Here is a 21,265-nt window from a genome sequence, read left to right as displayed (position 1 = left end):
CTGCAGTACTGCTCTTCCAGCAAGACAGACCTTATTGAAATGGTACAGTGTGTTAAGATTTGAACTTCATGCTGGAAATAAAAATAAATTATCACACTGAGCTCCAAGCACAGTGTTTTTGGAGAAGGCAAGGAACAGGTATGTTTGTTAAATATGGTATGTTTCTCAAAGCTGCTCCCTTAAAATAAATGAATAAAAATTCAGTGACCCTGAAGTGACTCTCATGAGCAAATTTCATATCATTGCTCATGTGTGATCCGTATGCATTTTAATGCTAAGTCTATGGATTTTTTTTCAATTTTCTACTTAAGCCTTCTATTTCACCTTGTCTGCAACTTCTTTATGCCTCTGAGGACTGTGTTTGAAGATGCAGTGAGATTTGAAAGGCATCCTATTGACGAGGGGAATAATGAGGTCATTCTTAAATGTGTTCATGGTATTTTGTAATTAGCTGGGTAAACTTTGAGTATTAAAGGAAACAGGAAATGGTAATTATACAGAACTTTCACTCTTTGCTCACATCTGCTGCATTCCCATTGTTACTTAAAGCTTTAAAGTGTCCCTCTGGAGGGCTGTGTATTAAATAATTCATTTTATTTAACTCTTCTTTATGAAGCATATACCATTAATTGATAACAGAGCAATAATGATGTAGCTAATTGAAACTGAGATCCTGAGAGCTGAGGCTAGTTTCTTTTCAAAGTCTTATATTTGGTTTTGATTATTCTTTTCAAGTTCACTAATGGTATATGTTTATCGGCTGCTTGATCTTGGAAGGCAAAATTGAATTATTTTTTTTAACGAAGATAATGAAAGCCTGTCCATATGTGCTCTCGTCATTCTGTGCAATTAAACAGTCAGAAATGTGACATTACTAATTGTTGCAAGCTTGGTACTGCTGAGCTGTTCTTTATGGGGTAGATTTAAAAAATGAGAATGTAGGAAAATAAAACAGTACCGTTCTTGTGTCTTTTATTAAACTTGAAATGTGTTTAAACATGCTTACATACTGCACATAGCTGAACTGTTGAGTGATCTTGACTTGAAGCTTACTCTGATGGGCTGGGGGAAAGGTGGGTCTAAGCCTGTGCCTTCCTCTAAGGCTAATCATTTCTGTGTGACTGCTTGGAGGATCCGGGTTAGGCTGTACGTGCTGACGTGGTTGCTTGAAGAGCCAATTTGTAGAAGAAGTGAGAGCTGTTCAGTCACCCAACAAGTGTGTAAATGCATTTATTGTGACAGTATTGTAGGTTTTAAAGCAAGCATAGTTGGGAAATTGGGTTCAAATCTGAAAATAGACCTGATAAAAAAAAAAAATGGGGGTGAGGAAATAATTTTTATGTTAGTAGATATGTTTTGTCTTAGTTGTAAGCGGAGATGTGCGATGGCTGGACAGTGTTCAGCGTGGAGGCTTTAGGACCTTTGTGGCATGGTTGGTGAGATGAGAGCCCTCTTGGTTCCCGGAGGGGGATCTGAATACAAACGAGATGCAGAAGCAGGCCACGCTGTGCTAATCCTGGTTTAGGCTCAGTCACACCAGAACCCGTAAACGTGATTTGTCATTGCCCAAAGTCTGTCAGGAGAAGCAGCAGGATGCCTGAAACATACTTAACCCCAAAGGAAAGTAATCCCAATTCTGCCCTTGGGTCATGCTTGAAGGCCCCATTAGGACAGTGCAGAGGGAAGGCAGCAGTGCAGCTGCCTGCCCTGCCCCAGTTTCGTTCCTTGAGCTCAGTGCCAGTTTCTCTTCTCAAGCACTCGATATTCTTCATTTCAGTAACAGGCCCAGGAACAAAGTGGGGGTGGCTCTGCTCTTTTTATCTAGATCTCCAAAATAGATCTTTAATTCATCCTGCCAGTTAGGGCACCTCATTCTCTGTTAGTTTAGCACATCTCTACACAGGTACCACCATTGTAGTTTTTTGTCTAACATGTGTCTGGTATTTTCCCCTAACTGTGATTTGTGACTATAGAAGTACCATTTTCATAACATTACGTGTGTGCTGTAAGAACTGGGCTTCTCTTGAGGAAAATCTAAGACCTACAGCAAAGTATTGTGGTTCTAATACATGAATTATACATCTTTTTGTATCCAGCTATGACATAGTTGCTCTTTGTAGAGATGAATTTCTCATCATTACATAAAACAGACAACTATCTTTTACCTGCATATATCAAAACAAAGTACATCTACCATGAGAATTAGTGTTTGCAACGAAGTTTTGGCTTTTTTTCCCCACTAGCCTTATTCTTAAAATACGCAACTTAACTTTCTTCAATGATTTCTATGTTAGTGCATAGGAATTGAATTTATTCAATTCAGCAGTTCATGTATTTGTGAAAGATCTTAGATGCACTCTTTCCACAAGCGAAGCCTTTTTCTATTTTGTGTTTTGTTTTACTTTTCCACTTGTGTAATGAGTTACTTTGTGTAACAGGTGGGAGATTCAAGAAAGAGATAGTAGTTGATGGACAAAGCTATCTGCTGCTGATTAGAGATGAAGGGGGCCCTCCAGAGGCACAGGTGAGCATTGCATATTGAGCTTTGTCGGGCTAAAATCACGGTTTCCACTTGTTTTTTGTAAATGTACCTGATACTTCCTTTAAGAGAACTTGCTATGCTTTGTTCTTTCCTGTGTCTGCTTATCTTTCAGCTGGTAAAATGCTCTCAGGTAATAAATAAATAAATAAAATATTGCATATTTTGAGTATAATATGAAATTATGTTTAAAGGTATAGGCTACCTTCCGTTGAATGCCTAATCATTATGATTCCAGTGACCACAAAACTGCATGTTATATTCTTATGATTTCTTTTGAGCTAGAATCTCTAAATTCTTAAAATACAGATCAGGTAGATGTGTGCACAGTGACAGTCATACTTGTGTATGCATCTGCATTCCGTATTGCTTCCATGTCTTCCTCCCTGTGCCGTTGTAAGCCTCAACCTTCCAACTTGCAGCTCACTGTTGAGGTTCTTGGGTTTGCCATGTGGTTTCTGTGTACTGCCACCTCCTAATCCTATAGGAGTCTCATCAGAAGAAAATTGGTTTCGTGTGCCTAACACTGCTATGCTATTTAAGTGAGGTGAAACATTTGCTTATCGCTTAAACCTGTGAAGGTTGTGCCAGCCTGGCTGCAGGGCAGTGTCCTTGTCTTCAGGCATCCCCTTAGTTTTCCCTCTACCTGTTCTTAGGTGGGCACTAGCGAGGTTTCTCAGGCACTGGCCTGTTCGGTAGCGGATTAGCAGCAGGAGCTGTGCTGTTGCCAAACAGCTGAGTGGGAGCGAAGCCAGCGGCGGCAGCTTGGGTTTCAGTGCTCCACTGTTGCTCGTTAGCTGCAGGAGGATGAGAGCATGGGGGAAGGTGGCTGGGCAAAGGAGAAGAGAAAGGAGGTAGGGGAAACGGAGACCAAAAGGGACATCCTGGAAGGAAGTCTGGTTCACACATCTGCAGCCATGTGAGGCATGAGCCTAAATGAAGTTCTCTGTTTTGGTCTGTGAATGACTTGGCTGAAGTACACAACGGTTCTCAGGCCTCACAGCTTAGAGAGCATTCACTCATATAAAAAAAATAAAATGGTAATACTGCAATTATAAAGGTACACACAGCCATCTAAATATTTGTGTACCTGAAGAATTGGTTTTGCAGAGCTCATTTGAACTAACTGCAAACTAATGATCAGGCACTGTTTTGCCTTTGATCCACGCTAGGTAAATTGGGGGTGTTTAATTACTGCTGTGGCTGAGATGGTTCTTCAGAAAAAGAATGAAAGGCCTAAGGTGTTAGTGCTGTTTTGCTTTTCAGAAGACACATTTCACTTGTAAATTCTCTTTGTTGTGTTGTAGGCATAATTTCAAGTTGCATGTATAGTAAATATCTTTAATCTGCTTATTAATTCCCACAATAAAAAGTTTATTTCTGGGTTAATGAATATTTATAACAAAAATCTAAAGAAAAACGTTCGCCTCAATATTCATTTATAATATAGAAAGAGCTGGTTATGTCAGCCTTGTGGCTCTGCTTTTTGCAAAAGTATGCTATATTTTTGTGGATAATTGGGATAGAACCTCGACCTCCATGAGAAAGAGCTGAACTACTGTCAGCAGAGCAGAAACAAAACTGCAGGAGCTGGTAGGGCTGAAGTAAGTGCTTACAAACCTAGGCTAGTTATGTAAAACTGCAAAATGTACCAAAATGTTTCTCAAACCAACCTGCTTGCAGCTCTGTATGTTCATGTCCCTAACCTACTTGGCATGTTGTAATAGTAATATAATAACAAGCATGAGTTCTGGATGGCTGAAACTTGTTTCCATCGGTCTAAATTTGGGTAGGAATGGAATCACTTAGGGAAAAATAAAGGCAGTGAGGTAAGCTTAACTTTTTTGATGTGCTATATACGTTTACTGTTATGTTAAATGTGCTTAAACTGTGTTGTTTCACTTGTGAGCTAAGTCTTCTTCACTTGCATGGTCACTAGAACAGCACCCTGCCTTGGCCTGTGCGCTCTCATGTCTTTTAGTGGATTACTGATGCCAAGAGAGAAGAGTTTGCTTTCACACTGGAAGCTGAATGAGACATTCAGTACTGTTTGTCCAACCAGTGTTCTAATTATAAACTCACAGACAATTTGAAATTAACGTTTTTGGACGTTGAGTGAGATGTGAGAATTATTTTCAATGCTTGGAAAACCACAGCCATATTTGTCCTGGCATTGACAGAAACACCAGCATGCAAGCACATAAAGCACAGGGTGGGGAAAATAATGCACTAAATAAGGCATCCGAATACTAAGGGTAGGTATTTTTCATTTATAATTCACAAATACAGAGATCTGAGGCTGTGGCATCCTCTTTCTATGAATCAAAATCAGTGTGCACTGGTAGCAGTTGGGCTTACATCATATCATATACCAGTGAAGGAGAGAGACAGTTTTGAGTGTGAGGGAAAAACCTTTGCTTATCCCAGATACTGCCTTGCACAGTGATAAATGTTGATTCATCATTTTATGAATAATACACCACTTTTTTTTAAGACCCGGTTATTGTCACTAACAAAGCTTCCCTGATGTATGTTGCCTATTTCCCTGTATGTCAGATAAGAATGTTTTTCTTTTTTCCTCTTTATTGCTTTGCGCTCAGTCTGCCTTTTCCATTTTTATTCTGCAGTTTGCCATGTGGGTGGATGCTGTTATATTTGTCTTCAGTTTGGAAGATGAAGTCAGCTTCCAGACCGTTTACCACTACTACAGCCGTATGGCTAACTATCGCAACACTAGTGAAATTCCAATGGTACTAGTGGGAACTCAGGGTAAGTGCAATATTGACCACAACATTTCCTCAGAGTGTTCTTTTGTGGCTGTACAGACTGTTCCAAGCTGGCAATGCCATGTCCTGCCCTTCCCTATCAGCAAGGTGATTTCCTAGGTTTCCTCAGCTGGCTTGGCACAGGGTCTTGGCATTGCAAGGACTGGTTTAAAATGGGAGACAAATGTCCACGCAGAGCCCTAGGGATGCTGAAAGCGTGTAGGGCATTAGCAATGGTGATTTAGAATGGGTTTCTGTCATGATTTAAAATGGTTATACTGTGGTACTCAGCCAAAAATGATGAAATATGTGACAGTGCACAAAAGCCATTTAAAATATGCGTAATTTGATCTGGCTTCTTCCATGGCCATCTGAGAATTAGATTTCCAAGGCACTGTAGTGTCTTCCAGAAGCTAGTAAATAGCTGTTTCTCTCTCATTAGATTTAAAAGTAAATACATATTCAGTGTTTGCCTGTCATGCTCGCTTTCTTGGCCATCAGACAGATGCTAACACTGAATTTGGACAGGTGAATCAATTGTGTAAATTGTGAAGATGAACCAGTTTGCACAACATTAGCAGTCTGAAAGTGGTCAGTGCTGTAGCATTCCTAGGAGACAGACAAATCAGAGATTGAAAACCTTCCACAAAATGGGAATGCAGCCTTTTGTCACCTGAGACAAAACACCCCAATTGCTTTTTTTCCAAAACACACTCTGAAGCAGCAGCTGGCTTAAACTATTAGAAGAAGAAATCTAGTTTGGGAAAGCTCCTGGTAATATTTCAGTTTCTTTTGTGTCTAGTTAGGGAAAGCTCCTGGTACCATTTGTTTCTTCTGTGTCTGAGCTGTCTGGTTCATACTCTCCGCCTTGCTTGACCATGGCATCAGCTTCATGGTGCAGTAGTGTTCTGCACTGAGGATGGTTTGCTGTGTGTTTGGGCTGGAACAGAGGCAGAAGAGTTGAGGCTTCCCTGTGCCTAGTCATGTAGGTGTCCTGGAATAACTCCTAACAAATAGGACTTGCTGCAGAGATGCTTTACTTTAGAGACCTGCTGTTTTGAAAGTACAGTTTAAGACACGTTTGTGTTCCTTTACATTGAAGTGCTGGTTGCTGCATATTGCTAAGTTCCTGTGCAAAGTTAGAGGGAAAAAACAAGTGTCATGAGCTACTCTTGTGGATTTGGGCGGTGAAGCCCTGTCCCAGGCTGCCTAGAGAAGCTGTGGGTGCCCCATCCCTGGAGGTGCTCAAGGCCAGGTTAGATGAGGCCTTGGCCAACCAGACCTGGTGTGTGGAACGAGATGGGCTTTAAGGGCCCTTCCAACCCAAACCTTTTTATGATTTGACTGTGGGCATCTCAGTGTACACCACAGATTTTAGTGCTGTTGCTGCTTTTGATTGCTCTCTTTGCTTGTGGTTGTTGCCAGTCCTGTGGTCAGAGGGATTTGCCTCCAGCCCGCAGAGCTGTGACACCAGCCCTGTGCCACAGGAAGCAGGGGGAAGTGTGGGGAGCACAGGAGGAAGAACAGCGACGGGGCTTCAGGGCGGAAACAGATGATAGAAACATGAAAAGGGAAGTAGGTACAACAAAAGTCTTAGGATAGCAGAAATTAGAGCCAAAAGCAGAAACGAACTGCTCTGTAGGGCCACACAGTCCACTTGAAACTCCAGAAAAATGGGAGGGGGAAACGCTTCACTGAGACGGTTTTATGCATTTTTGTCGCTGGACTGTGCTCTCATCTCCTTCCAGTTAGTACCAGAAAGGAATTTGTTTTGTAAAGCTCATTTTCTGTTGCAACATTGATGCAAAGGGAATTGTTAATATGTGACTAAAGACAGAAATATTACTAGTTTTTGGAATAAGCATCAGCAGAAAAAAAAAAAAGTGCCTTTTGGCTACAGCGGCTGTCAAACTGTGCTGTTTTATTACAAAATTTACCTGTTTGACACCCAGCTTGATAGATACAGCAGTATTCCTGAAACAATCTGGGAAATGAAAGCTTTTCTCAGACATCAGCAGCTGCTCGGTGCTTACAGAGGTGTGTGTGCTGCCATCTCCCCTGGGAAGTGAGGGGGAGTGGAGGTGCTCTGCCCTGCAGGCGCATTCCTACCTGCAGCGCTGCCTTTGCTTTGCAAGTTGAACTTCTTGGAGCCATGGCGGTGTTTATCACTTCAATTCTGGTTACATGTTGTCAGCGCCCTCTGCTGCTTAAAAAAAGAAGTCTGCGGTTAGCTTTCTAAATCAACTGCTCTGCTTTTATTAATAAATCAGATCCTGTGCATGGAGCAGTAACACCAGTGGTCTTATCACGCTCAGAGCTGAGCCTCAGCTATAGCATTGCAGCAGTCGCTGACTTCACGATGAACTGAGGCTGTTTTGTCCTGAAAACGGTTGCCACCATGGAAAACAGCAGATTTTAGAAAGACCTTCTGAGCACCTCTAAATGCTGAAATCAGTGCCTGTTGTGGTGGCCAGGTGGTAGCTGCAGAGCTTTGTAGATTGGGCTGTACTTTTGTGGCTCCTTGCAGCTTTTTTTTTGCCAGTGCTAATTAACTACTATGATATTCCTGGGAGGGAAAAAAAAAGTTGCTTTTGAAGATTTGATCATAGTGCTATCACTGTAAATAGTGAAGTATAACCCTTATAGAGTTCTTTGCTACAATGGAGGGTAGTAGTGAAGAGATTTCTCCTTAGCGTGTTTTGTTTTTTTTCCTGGTACAATTTTTTTCAGCTCCTATGGATAAACAAACTAGAAACTGCAGTTGAAAAGCACACCTAAAACATAGCTCTTGCAGAGAGGTTGAAAGTATTGTCATTTAGCTCTGAAAAATGACTTACTGTTTTATTACTAGCTTTGCAGTATGTGCACACTGTTTCATCAATATGTTTAAATCAAGGTTTGAGACTCATTCAAAGCCATTTCCAAAGAGTTTACTGGATCCAGTCTTGGCTGTGACTTGAGAGTCAGGTCAGCAGCAGAACGTGAATATATGGACAACCCCAGTTTCATGTTAACCTGGTTAGTGACTGTTTAGGCGGAGGTGTGTGTGGTGGGCATGTGCAGGGGTGGAGTCCTGTGCTCTCACCTCAGCCTTGCTGGCTGCTGGCTCACAATGGCTAAGTGTAAAGTGCAGAGGGAAATAACCTTGCTCACTGGGAAGGAATCGACCCCAAAAAAAACAAAAAAAGCATAGTTACACTGAGTTATGCTGAGGAGCTCAGACAAGAATTGGATTTCAGGTTTTTAGCAAAGCTTTATTAGCAATTTCATACAGTGGTGTTATTTCTTATCTGCCATCTTGAATTTTATTTCCCCAGCTGTCTTAGTATTTCTTGTTGTGTTTTTGTTCTTTAGAAAATGGTATCTTGTGCAAAGCTCTTTCTGGGTGTCACAGTAATGCATGGTACTATTTATTCACTGCATTTCATTGTTTTGTTACTGCAAGTGTTCTGTTCTTACAAACATGAGATGTTTCATGCTTCATGCTACAGCTGAATGTTACCTGTGAGCCACTGCTGATATTTATAGGAGGCTTAAAAATCATTTGACACGTTTATAATTATCAGCCACTTGTTTTTTCTGAGTATGCTTTACTTCAGAGCTCATGTTCTTTTTTGTAAGATTATGGATTTTATTTGAGCTGGTGATCAAAATATATATTACGGTAACTTAAAACCACTTCATTTTTCCTAGCTTTTTAGAATGAATCAGTGTGCTGTTGATTTTTAGTATTTTAAGATATAAGTTGATTTTTTTTGAAGTATGAAATTTGGAGTTATGTCCTCTTTTTTTCTAAGAATTCTAAAAGTCACATGTTTTGTATTTAAATTCATTGTTTGGTATTGGTAATTCTAAGATGTTGTTTTCAAATTATGTTTAAATCTGTATGTAAATATATTTTACCTCTGTTGCTGTAGATGCTATAAGTTCCAGTAACCCACGTGTCATAGATGATGCCAGAGCAAGGAAGTTATCAAACGATCTCAAGAGATGCACTTACTATGAAACCTGTGCTACGTACGGCCTCAACGTGGAGAGAGTCTTTCAAGATGGTAAAGATTACTTTTTCTTCATCCAGCATATCACATAGTACTGTACTTGTTTTTTAAATAGCCACTGATGTCTGACATGTCTGGTGTGTTCCCATTTTGCAAGTATTTGTTAATGATTAGGTAAAGAAAATATTTGTTTCTAGGGATTTATTCATTTTTTATAATACCTTAAGATAACTAGAGGCCTTATTATGCTTAACATGGCACGTGCACAGTGTTGTGCTGTCTGCTATCCACCACCTTTAGTTTTTGGCATCTTAAGCTACTTTTAGTCTTTATTTTTCTATTTTCCTTTGTGCTTGCTTTATATTAATAAAGTTTACTTTGTTTTGATTTAGTGATTGTGGAGATGCTGAGAGAGTGTTTGTGCCAAGTAGTTTAAAATTGTCTTTCGCATTTGAGAAATCGGGAATAAACTGAGACAATTGGTAGGAATGGAATAGTCATGAGAAGTAACTTATGGCATTCATGGAGTGTTTAAAGCTGGCAGTTTTGTAGGTGTTTAGAAGTAAAGTTGGCTGCTGATGGATGACTTAAAACGTGAATAACAGCAATGTTCTAGTTTGCTTTGTAAGAGGTATTAGTGATCATTGTGTACCATCTTAAAAAAATGAATAACAGAAGCCTTGTTTTGACTATTTGTAACTATTTTGGAGAGTTAACCTCTTGGAAGAACTTTTGTGGCTGGAGAAGCCACGCTGAACTTAATCCTTGGTACATGAAATGGACTTTGTGCACCCTCTAGTGGAAATTCAGCCACGTGTCTTGGGATTTTGTTACCTTCTGTTCTAGTGATGGGTGTGTAGTATCTGAATATGACAGTTCTGCATTTAGAAACCTTCATTACATTGAACTACTGCTCAAAAGTCTTCAGTTCTGTGGGATTTTGTTTTGTTGTTGTCAGCTTTTTGTTGCAAAGACCTGCACTGTTAGTGGTCGTGAGATGGTGTCACATCAGCATGTATCAGTGCAAAGATCTGTGTATCTGCAAAGGTGGCTTAAAAAAAAAAAAGGCCAAGCATTCTAATGTTCAGATGGAAAACACTGACATATGCTGCACTGTGCTTGATTCCAAACAAGGGTATGCTCAGCCAGCCTGTTGGAAGTATCTCAGAAAACTGTTTAAAGCTTTATATTTGTAATTTTCTCAATGTTTTCTATTGAACTAGTTGCAGAAATTACTGTTTTCACTGCCTGCATTTTCTGTATTGAATGAGTTTCAAACAACCATTTAGGGTTTTTGTTAGTACATTTATTTTTGAGTGCAAGCTATAGTTAGATTTATAATTATATATTCTAAGTGTTGGTGTACAGTCTATTTTTTCAAGGAGCTTTTGAGAGAGAAATCTCTTCGCAAAAAGATAGTGTGATAAAGTCATAAGCTTCCAGGAAGCTTATTTATCTCTACTGAATTTCAGGAGTAAGTAGAAAGAAATGATAAATGTGCTCAAGAAATTTCAAATTCTGTTTTACCTACATGGTGGTCAACCAACTACTTAATGTTTACCAACTAATGGAATTAGGAATGCTTCTGTACAAATGTGTTACCGTTGCCAGACACGACTGGGACCAAATCCAATTCCTGGTAATTTTTGCTGTTTTTTTCAGCAAGAAGCAAAGGAGCTTCTTAACCCCATTAAATGAGAGGGTGTGAATGAGCAGTACAAGTTGTTAATAGGGAAGGAATTGATTAAATGACTCTTGGTCTATGCAACTCTGGGTTGTTCAGGTTGAATGTAGGCTTAATTTTTTTAGTGGTTGATTCAGAGCGATTGTATAATCTACAAAACTGCAGACCTTTTGGAAGGCAAGGGATAGAAAGACAGAAATTTGAAGAAAGTTTTCAAGTTGTCTTTCCTTTAGAAAAAGGAAACCTGCCAGAATGTGAGAGATCGTTGTCCTGTACATCAGCAGGCTGACTTCCTGGGATATAGACTGTGTCATAGGGAGGGCTGTCACTGGGGCACCAACTACAGCTGGGGGTGACCCATGGCTCTGTCACCTTTGCTTGAATGATCGTTCATGCTGTGAGAGCCTGTGACTTAGTGAGAATAACTTCGCATTTTTATTCAGTATGAAATACAAGCTAACATCGTGAAATATACACTAGATTTACACACACACACTGATTTTATTTCAACTTCTTTGTATGTTGATAGGCAAATATAAAATGTACAGAACAGAACACGCCTGAAGTAATTCTATGAAACTGCCCACAACGACGTGTGAGTTGATCTTGCTAGCAGGCAGTTATGAAAAGTTTTAGGTTCCTCGTGATTCTGACTGTGTGCAGCCAGCCTGGTGCCTTGCTGGGGTGTGCTTAGCATCTTTTGCTCTCTGAAGCTGGTGTTCAACTGGAGCAGCTCTTCCTCCCCTTATCCTAAATTTGTCAGGCTGCCTCGTTAGCAGGGTAGCCAGACACCTGCCTGGTTGCTTGACTTTGACCCCATACCCATAGTTAACTTTTCTTTTTAAAGCCACAGCACTTCTTGATGTAGATATTAGCAATGAAGAAGGAGAAGAGATGAGGGAAGGATGGATAGCTCTTCACCCAGTAAGACAACACTGTTGAGCATTTCTTATTATTTGAGGGAACCCTGAGTCAGTGCTAGCAGCCTTGATAAAATTACTGCATTTTTTCAGCAAACATGAAAGGGGTACAGACTAACTGTTACATTAAAAATAATGTAAGACGGGTTCTTGCTGTTTTTTTCTGCTGAGTAGAAAGTGGTGTTGACAACTTTTTTCCCACAAATATGACAGTATGAAAGACACAAAGCTAGTATTCCTGTGTATTTCTGTGTATTGTATTTCTCTGTATTGGAATTGTTTCTAGACTTTGCTTCGAACCACGTGGATATCCATTCTTGGAATTCAGGTTTAGGATTTAGCCTCTTGCCATGGTGTTCTAGGGTAGCTTTTGCTTGGTCTTGAAATGCTCCAGGGTGTCTGCTCTGGTAGTTCTGTAAGGGTGCCTCACTGTGTTGTCCAAGAGTAACATTGATTGCCAGGCACTTTTTTGTTAAACATGGATGTTATAGAGGATGTTAAATGTGGATGTTATAGAGGATGTAGCAGGAGAGGTCAGTTTTGGTTAATTCCCGTTAACTTCAGTGCTCTTGTTTTGTATGCTATGACTCCGGTTCTCATCAAGTCCAATGCTGCATGTAATGATTTGCGTCAGCTGTGATTTACATGTATAGTTGGTGTTCCAAACCCAAAGCTGTTTTTCAGGAAGTCTCAATTACCAGCGGGGTGGTGTTAAATCTCTAACTGTGAACTTCCAGTGTCCAAAACCCTGCTATGAGTCCTAGTCCCGATAGGCTTTCCTTAAACATAGCAATTCGTAGTTTTGTTCCAAAAGGTGCAGTTTTACAACCTTTTCTAAAAATTTAGTGTTTTGTTTTTTTTTTTTTTCTTTTATACATTAATATGATGTAGACCTACCTTTCTGCTGAAGAAACTAGAAGTTTCAGTGACAGGTGATTTTACACACACCTTCATTGTACTCAGATTAGAAATCAAATTTCTAATTTTGATCTGTGCAAGCACTGAACTGTTAGTTATAACTCAGGTCCTGTTTTTTCCCCTTGTTGAGTGTTAGAATACTTCAACTTGAATAATTATTATGCAATTACTTCATTCTTTATATAAATCCCAATATATTGTTTACAATTCTTCCTTTCCTTACACTTGATAAGCTCACTGATTGCAGCGAAGTAGGTTCATGCTTTTGTAATGTGAGCAGTTTTATTTTTGTGTGCAGAAACACTTCATGGAAGCTGAGGCATAATTAATGTACTTTTATATATTTTTATTTGGTTGTTCTTTAACGTTGGATGAAGTTGAAAACTAGATTTGTGATCAAAAATTATCAGTGGGGTTGTTCATTGTATACGCATCTCAAAAGACTAAGATTTGCTCATTGTCCTATGTCCTAATAATCTACAAATTAAACTGCTTTGATACTGTGATACAGCTTCTGAATTCTGAAGTGTGGTAAGTATTCAGATACACAATTTGACAATCTGCTCTAAGAGTTTGTATGCTAAAGTGAAGCAAGGTTTTGTTGAACACTTCAGAGGGGTGTTTGTAACCCTCGGCGTTGTCCCACTTGGGTCTAATCTCTGATGCTGTTTGAAGTTGGATCTGCACAAGCAGGCCCTGCATTTCAGTCTTAAATTTAAAAAAAAAAAAAAAAAAAAAAAAGCAGCTTAATAAGACATCAGTTACTCTTGATATTTGGGACTGGGGATTGCTGGACAGGTGAGTTTGGGTTTTAAAGAGAAAATGAGTCCATTTAGTATTTGATCTAGCTTTAGATTTCATTGTTAAGAATTAGAGGGGTTTTCCTGCTTATCAAAATGAATTTTATCAATGACACTGGAAATGATTATTTTAATATTTCTTGTCAGCGCAATATAGTAATGACTGTGTACTGCCTCAGGATGCCTTTTTAATGATTTTAGCCTTCTTGAATTAGCTTGATGTACCATTAATGCATAAGGATTGCTTTTATTTTTGTTCATGATGTATTCATAATTGCACGTTTCTCCCTAGTTTGAGTTCAAATTTTTGACCCATTTAACTGTGTGCTATGCAACTCTTAAATCACAAAGGAAAAAGAAATGTTCAAATATTTATAAGAGAAACTTTCACCATCAGTGCAACTTTTATTGCTGGGTATGAGAAAAAGGGTTTGAATCTGATTTCAACTCAGTGCTGAGTCTGGTTCTTAATTGGAGGGGATGGTTCTGAAGCCAGTCTTAAGGGCTTGAGGTCTGACCCACTTGCATAGGTTGTAGCAATGTATTTTGTGGGGAAAAAAACAGAATTTTGTGTCTGTGTTACTTATGAGTCTTGCTGGGACGGGATTTTGTGATGTTGGTGTTCAGAGCCTCATTGTTAAGGTGTTGGCAGATGGATTAGATCCTGTGAAGGGAGACTTGATGGAAGTTTTTTGATGCAATGTACCCGTCTCAGATACTGAGGATGGCATTGCTGCTGTCACGTCTTAATGAAAAATTAATTTGTTTGGGATGGGATTTTTTTTTTTGGTGTTTGGCATGTGCCCTAAACAAGGGAGAAGGTGAAAATTCAAATTGCCCATTGTGTTGCACATGCAGTAGGATATAGGGTATGTATACATCCTCTATACCTGGGATATAAAACACAGATTTGGGACGCTTTACCTTGTATAGATAGCTGTAACACAAAATTTTTAACGCACAAAATAGCAATAAATCCCTGGATATTGGGGCAGGAATTAGGTACGTTATGTCAGTGCGGATGGAGCAGGTCGATGCTGCCTCACAATTTGGACCTTTAGCTCCATTGTTGTGCTGTCGCAGGTTTTTTGCAGGTTTTCTTTGCAAAATTGAGCTAATCTTGTATTAGGGAGTGTAAGTTTATAAATGTTTATCAGATATTTATTTCCAAATCCTTTTTGGGGAATATTTTATGTTCAAAACCAAATAATATTTCCAGTGTTTTGTTGAACTGTGTCTAAAAGGGGTACCTTAAAAAACAAACTGTCCATTAGAGGATAGAAGATGACAAATTAATCCTTGTAGGCCTGGATTGCAGGGAATGGCTGTCACTTGTCATCAGTATTAACGAGTCAGTTTTTATAGATGTATTTTCATTAAGAAATGTTAATCAGTCTAATGGGAAGTAAATAAAGTCTTCCTCCTATCACGCTGACAGATTTTTAGGGAGAGGCAGTATTGACTCTCGCACTAGATATGGCCCTAAGGGTTCTTCAGTGCCGAAGTCGGAGGCTGGAGCTGTGTGGAGCCGAAGTGCCATGCGGAGCTCGAGAGCAGGTCCTCTGGCTCCTGTAATTACTCTGATTTCAGCAGCGTACAGCTGTGACCTTTCTGCGGAGTGCTTATGGCTGCGGCACGGCATCAGAAGTGACAAGCGGCTCTGATTACTCATTAGTTAGACTTGTCAAAGATGGACTCTATCAGCCTGGTAAAACTTTGATTTTTTTCTCATGCTGCAACAATACAGGGAAACGAATCTGTGTTTTTTGAGGTCCAGCGATTTTTATTTTCTGAGTTTTCTTGAGGAGGAGCAACAAAAGGGACAATTTTTTGTCCTTAGTACCGTGGCTTTCTCTGTAGCAATAAAAACTCTGACCTCATATGTTTTAAGAACTCACTGGCATATAAATAAAATCAAAATTAGCACTTGAATATTGAATTTTAGTATAAATAAAACATGGGAAGAGTGAGCTGCTGTTGGTTGATGTGGACTTTTTGAGACTTATATCCGGAACTAGGCTAAACATTTGTGCTCAGTACTTGTGCCTTCTGAGCTGAGTGCCCCTCGCCATGCAGTGGTTTAACCAAGGGCTCCTCACATCCTTCCAGGAGCGGTGATTTCCATAGGGATGCCAGCACCATCACCTCCTCTAAACACCAGGTGATGCGGTATCTCTGCAAAAATCGTCAAGGTGTGCTGGTTTCGCACTGCTGGACAGATAAAGTCCTCCCCGCTGCTCTCTCACACACCCAATCCTCAAAAGAATGGGGAGAAAATACAATGCTTGCTTATTAAAATCAATAAATAAAGAAAATTTAATCCTGCATGGAAGGAGGTCTTCAGGGTTCAACGAACTAAATTCATTGTGGAGCAACTCTTTCCAAGATCCTTCACTTGTTCAGGGATGTGCCTCTTCTGGTTAGTTTGTCTTCAGGAACATATGGGAGCTGAACATAGAGGCAGTAGTAATTTATTTGAAGATAAACCACTATGTTGTGTTCTTTCTTTTCCTATTTTGCATTGCTTTGGAAAATATAGCAGATTTTAAATAGGTGATAATATATTTTATAAACTGTATTTACAGACTGTAATCAGCTATGTATAACTGAGTCAAAGTACTTAGTACAGAAAGTCAACAGGAAAAAGTTTGCTACAACTTGTTTTTCAAACTCCATTTCTGCATGCATATTTTATTCTGAACTTGCTGTTATTTTAATATTGAACTTTGCCCTTACTCCAGACTGTCCATAACTCTTAGGCACCATCAGTAACTGCGAAGATGTGGTTTGGATGGTTCTGGAAAGAGGAATTTCACTTGGTCAGTGGTTTTGTAGTGGCTGCTTTTATGGCTGTATACATCTCTCCCAACACTTGCTGATTTCCATATGATCTCTCAGACCCATGCCCACAGGTGGGACCTTCTCTGTCAGTTCTGATACGGTGGTATCATAAATCAGATTTGGCATTGTTATGGGAGGGTCCCACGGTAGTTGGTAGGAGGAAATTTTTCAGTATATCTGAAGTCAGTGTCATATAGAAAGCCTTGAAATGAGCTGTACAAATTCCTCAACTTCCTGCAGAGAACAGCAGAAGAGTGAAGAAGTCTTCATTCTTGAAACAGCACTGCAGACTGGATTGGACTAGAAAATGACAAATATTGGTGTGAGTTGGGTAAGAAAATACTGGAACCCCCCTTTTCTATGGATTTATAATTCCTGATTGACTGATACTCATGTTTTTTTATGAATTAGAGTTTAAGCTTTTATTTTTCATGATTTCTTGGCGATGTAAAGGTCACTTCTATGCATATTGTGTCTGTCTTGCTTACTAATTACCTGATGTTACAGCCACTGTTCGGACCTTTACATGTCCTTTGCCTAGTGGCATAGCTGCATGAGAGTTGCAGGGACTTTGAAGCTCTTAGTGCTCTGTCAGGTTTCCTTAAGTCTACCCTTGGATTCAGAAGTGAGTGGAGAAGAGAGAAGGATCTTCCAATGGCACAACTGCATCCATTTTTCTTGGAACTGAACAGTGGGATCAGGAGGTATAGTTCTGGGTACGTCACTTAAGAAGTGACATGTACAGAGGAGCTGAATGCTGTAGTGCTAATAAAGTTCCAGAGAGGTTCAGTTTTTAGTTGTTACAGTAGGTGTGTCATTCACTAGGCTATATGTAGAAAACAGTACCTTAAGAACTTCTCATATGCCTACTTTTATAGTTAGTTTTACAGCGTTTTCTAATAGTTAATTTGAAGTATGCAGTAGGCATGCTACTTGAAATGTAGAGTGCATGGTGATGAGGTTATGCAGTAGGTGACAGCTGCTTTGTTTTCTGAGGAGTAGAATAAATTAAGGTCCTAGTTCATCCATGATACTTCTTCACTGAATGGAAACGATGTTGATACATTTCATTAAAATACAAAAGAATATGGTTTATATTACTGAAGATTCAGGATTGGTCCATTAGGTTTATGTACTTGGATGCAAATGTGAAAAGAAATTCTGGGGAAGGAAGCATGATGGTCGTTTGGTGGTCGGTTGCTTTTTATTGGCAATGGACCTGAGCTTGAGAGGCGTAAGCAGCATGTTTTATAGGTTCACGTGCATTTGGAGTTACAACATGTCCTAAGCAGGTTCATGAAGTGTCTTGCAAACAGATGAAAGTTGTTTTCCATTAACACCAAATACTGGTGTGAATGCAAGCTCTAGAAGAGGGAGAAAGCTATAAAGTTCCTGATGAATTATCTCTGCATTTGCACAGTCAAATACTTAAGACTTTGGTATCTCGGTTTTGTGTGTTGTCCCTTCTTTGCTTATGCAGTCAGTGCGATGAATAAATTGTGATTTCTGTTATTATCCCAATGTATTAGCTTGTCCTCCATCAAGCGTTTAAAAATTGCTTTTAAATGTGTGTGTGTCAGTAATGTCAGTACTTGAGCTATAGATTAAATTTTAGCTAAGTGTGATGTGGATGTGTGCGCTGATCTGAAGGCATGTGGTGGGTCTGTCTGCAGAGCTGCAGGTTGTGGCAGTTCTGTAAATGTATCTGAAGAAACGACAGCGTCTGCTCTCACTTTTTAATATCAAGTATCACTTCTAATCTGATAGCAATCAACTAGTGCTTTTTTGAAACGCAGGGTATTGTAGCTATAAGCCTCTCTGAGTGCGTTGCGCTTTTAGTATAATGCTGAAATACGCTGCCAGGTTTTTTGCTTATATTTTCAGTTCTAATCTGTTTCTGCTTTGCTGTTTTACAGTCTGCATTAGACATTTGTATTGCTGTTGTGTTTAGTACCTGGGGAAAATAAAGCTGCTGCTAAATTGTCTTGCATCCTGCAGAGCCTTATTCCCAATAGAGGGGAAAAAAGGGAAACCAACAAAAATAAGGTGTCCTTTCAGGTTGTCAAGAGGCCTGTCTAAACTGCGACTCATTTGCTGTGTGTTGGGGGTATAGCCTGCCCTGCTAGTAGCTCCTGCTGTTATTATTGCATACTGGTATGCTCTATGTTAGGATATTGTCACTTAACCTGTTTTTCTTGATTTTGAAAAATGTTTTGAAATTAGATTTTTATTGACAAATCTTAAGATTTGTCATCTGCTGTCTTACAACATGTGTTCCTTACAGCTTGCCCAACAACTTCTGAAATGCAGAGGGCAGCGTGAAACTTCTAAAATCTGATCTCTTTAATTATTGCCAGCATGCTGTGCCTTGGGCATTGGTTTTAAGTCTATTGTGGATTTAGCTTTGGATTCATTAGCACAAAGTGACTTTGCTAGCAAAGTACTGATGAATTAAGGGATAAGACCTACCATGCCACGTGTCTCGTCTCAAGACAGACGCAGGGAAAAACACCTCCCCTCTGCCCTTTGCTCTAAAACTGACTTGGAGAATAACACCGGCCTGCTCAGAGCATCACCAGAGCCTTACAGGACACCTGGAAATAAAATCTCTGTTTTGCTGGCAGAAAGTGCCTGCTTCCAGAATAAAGGCAGCAGGCAATGCCAGGCCTGGGGAGTCTCCTGAAGAACACACCGCTTTCCCTTGAGCAGCAGCCCTCAAATGCTCCACTTCTGGTGTATCAGGCCTTGGGATTCCTGGCCATCTGTTGAGTTTCCCAATTATTATTATTGCTTTGACATATTTGTTATTTACAGCATACTGAAGCTCTTTGATCTGGGTTGTAAAACAAGCAAAAAGCTCTGCCAAATTACTGATATTACATTAATATGACTCGTAGTTTCCGTAATTTCTCTCTATTCCAGGGTGTATTTGTAGTGTATTTTGTAATGTGTAGAAGTGAATGGCATTCTTTTCCTCTTACGATAAAGGGATGGTTTTGTCTGAGCTATCAAACACTTCCAACTTGTGTAATAAACATCATCCTTTTGTCATGTTTTCTGTTGTGTAACAAACACGTTTTAAACTTCAAAGTTTATTATTAGCATGGATTGTTCTTCTAAAGCGATTTCCGAAATGCATTGCAAATCATTCCCTTTCAACTAATCCGTATGCATATGCAAATCCTATTGAGGCCGTTTTGCTTCTGTGGGATTAGCACGGGTGTATGCAGAATGCAGAAGCCTGAAAGAAGGGATGGAGGTGGCGCATGTGGAGTGAGCCAGGATGATTGTGGGCATCGCTCCCTCTGAATTCCTTCCTATGCCAGGAAGCTCCAGCACTGCTGCAGGATTGTAAAGCTGTTTTTTTCCCCTTTCTGCGTAAAGCAGAGAATCCTCAAACTGCTTGCCTATAAATTTAACTTGGAAATTAGCTTTTGATTTGACGAGGCTGCTTGCAATGCTAAGTCCCTGCTGTTGCAGGAGGAAACTTGTGAGCATTAAAGGTGGAATTCCCCCTTAACAGTTAAACCTCAACATTAGCACCACTCTTGTGATGTAACTTTTGTTGGCATTAAATGTGCAGTGTTATATCTGTAAGCTACTCATTTGATTTCTGTTTTTAATTAAGATGGCATTAGTCTGCGTGCTGAGCAGTCTTACAGAGTGAGCTGCTTAACGAGCAGCGTTATTTGCTGCCATGCACTGACACCGCGGGTGGATGGTCAGACCCACCAAGACAAGGGAATTTGGAGATATAAACTTCATTGGGATGCAGGATTGTGCTAGGATAGCTGTAGCCACCTGGGCATCCCACATCCCCTGCAAGTTTGTTGTCCTGTTCAGTACTGACACCTGGATTCTTGGGATGTTGCAATATTAAAAGTGTGTTTTGTAAATGAACGTTTTTCACTTCTGTCAAGATCTCTTGTGTCTTTCCCTTAGTTATTTCTTGGGTTGTCATTCAGACTTCTCATGGGATGCCTGGTAAAAATTTTCCAAGAGTGTGTGAGAGTGCCCAAAGGAGCACAGCCAGACTCTGTTCGTTGTAGCCATGCTGTGTTCCTTTGGCCCTTAGCTTGCAGGTCCTTGCTTTTCTTTGGTGTGGATTTTTTTTTCGTTTGTGTGTATGTTAGCTTATAGCTGTTAAGTGGAAGTTTCCTCGAGCTTTTAAAGCCTTGAATTGACTTCATAAGAAATTTTTACACAGATAAAGAGAAGGCAGGTTTTCTGAGCATGCTTTAGTCATGTGTCACGTGCATTGTCCTTTCATCATCCCAATTGTTTATAGGCTTCTCTCCAAGGTAAATTCATGTTGTGCCCTACACACGTGCATGACTGAAGCCTTTATATCCAGTAGAGCCTCTCCTGAGGAAGACGACAGAGCTGAGATGTGAGCTTCTGCCAGCTGGCGTGGTGTGGGCTGTGAGGGAGGCAGTGCACCTCGCGGGGCAGAGACCTGCTAATCACCGGGGAGAGCTTTTAGTCACTTTGTCATGGGCTCAGGATGGAAGGAGAAATCATTGTAAAGCTGACACACAGCCACAAAAGCCAACACGTTCTTTGCAGTGTCAGTATAGCAGACCCCAAGATTTCTGGGCTCCCGAGGTGCTGCTTTGTTCGGTACTTTCTGGGCTGCCCTGCTATGTGCGTGCCCTTTGAAAAGGCTGAAATTGGTTTTCAGCATCACAAAAACCATTCTGAATTTAGAGCTTAAAAAAAAAAACAACTACCAACCCCCTTGCCTATCTGCAGTTAATGAAGGAACGTTATTGGCAGATGCTGAAGAAATATTTTTTTCCA

The 21,265-nt window shown here is 40.0% G+C and overlaps 1 protein-coding gene across 3 annotated transcripts in view; it reads left to right on the top strand.

The window, feature by feature from the left end:
• AGAP1 (ArfGAP with GTPase domain, ankyrin repeat and PH domain 1) overlaps positions 1-21,265 on the top strand; it is a gene marked incomplete at its 5' end in the record, with an annotated part of 347,082 nt that overhangs the window by 119,316 nt on the left and 206,501 nt on the right. For all 3 annotated transcript variants that reach the window (XM_084288890.1, XM_084288889.1, XM_084288888.1), the window contains 3 exons: positions 2,439-2,524; positions 5,167-5,308; positions 9,222-9,356. In XM_084288890.1, coding sequence (XP_084145016.1) covers positions 2,439-2,524; positions 5,167-5,308; positions 9,222-9,356 — 363 coding nt within the window. The remainder of the gene's footprint in view (positions 1-2,438; positions 2,525-5,166; positions 5,309-9,221; positions 9,357-21,265) is intronic.

The sequence above is a fragment of the Netta rufina genome (assembly GCF_964035555.1).
Source record: "Netta rufina genome assembly, chromosome: 6".
NCBI classification, from domain to species: Eukaryota; Metazoa; Chordata; class Aves; order Anseriformes; family Anatidae; genus Netta; species Netta rufina.
The sequence above is the reverse complement of the archived record's forward strand: the minus strand, read 5'-3'. Positions and strand labels throughout refer to the sequence as shown.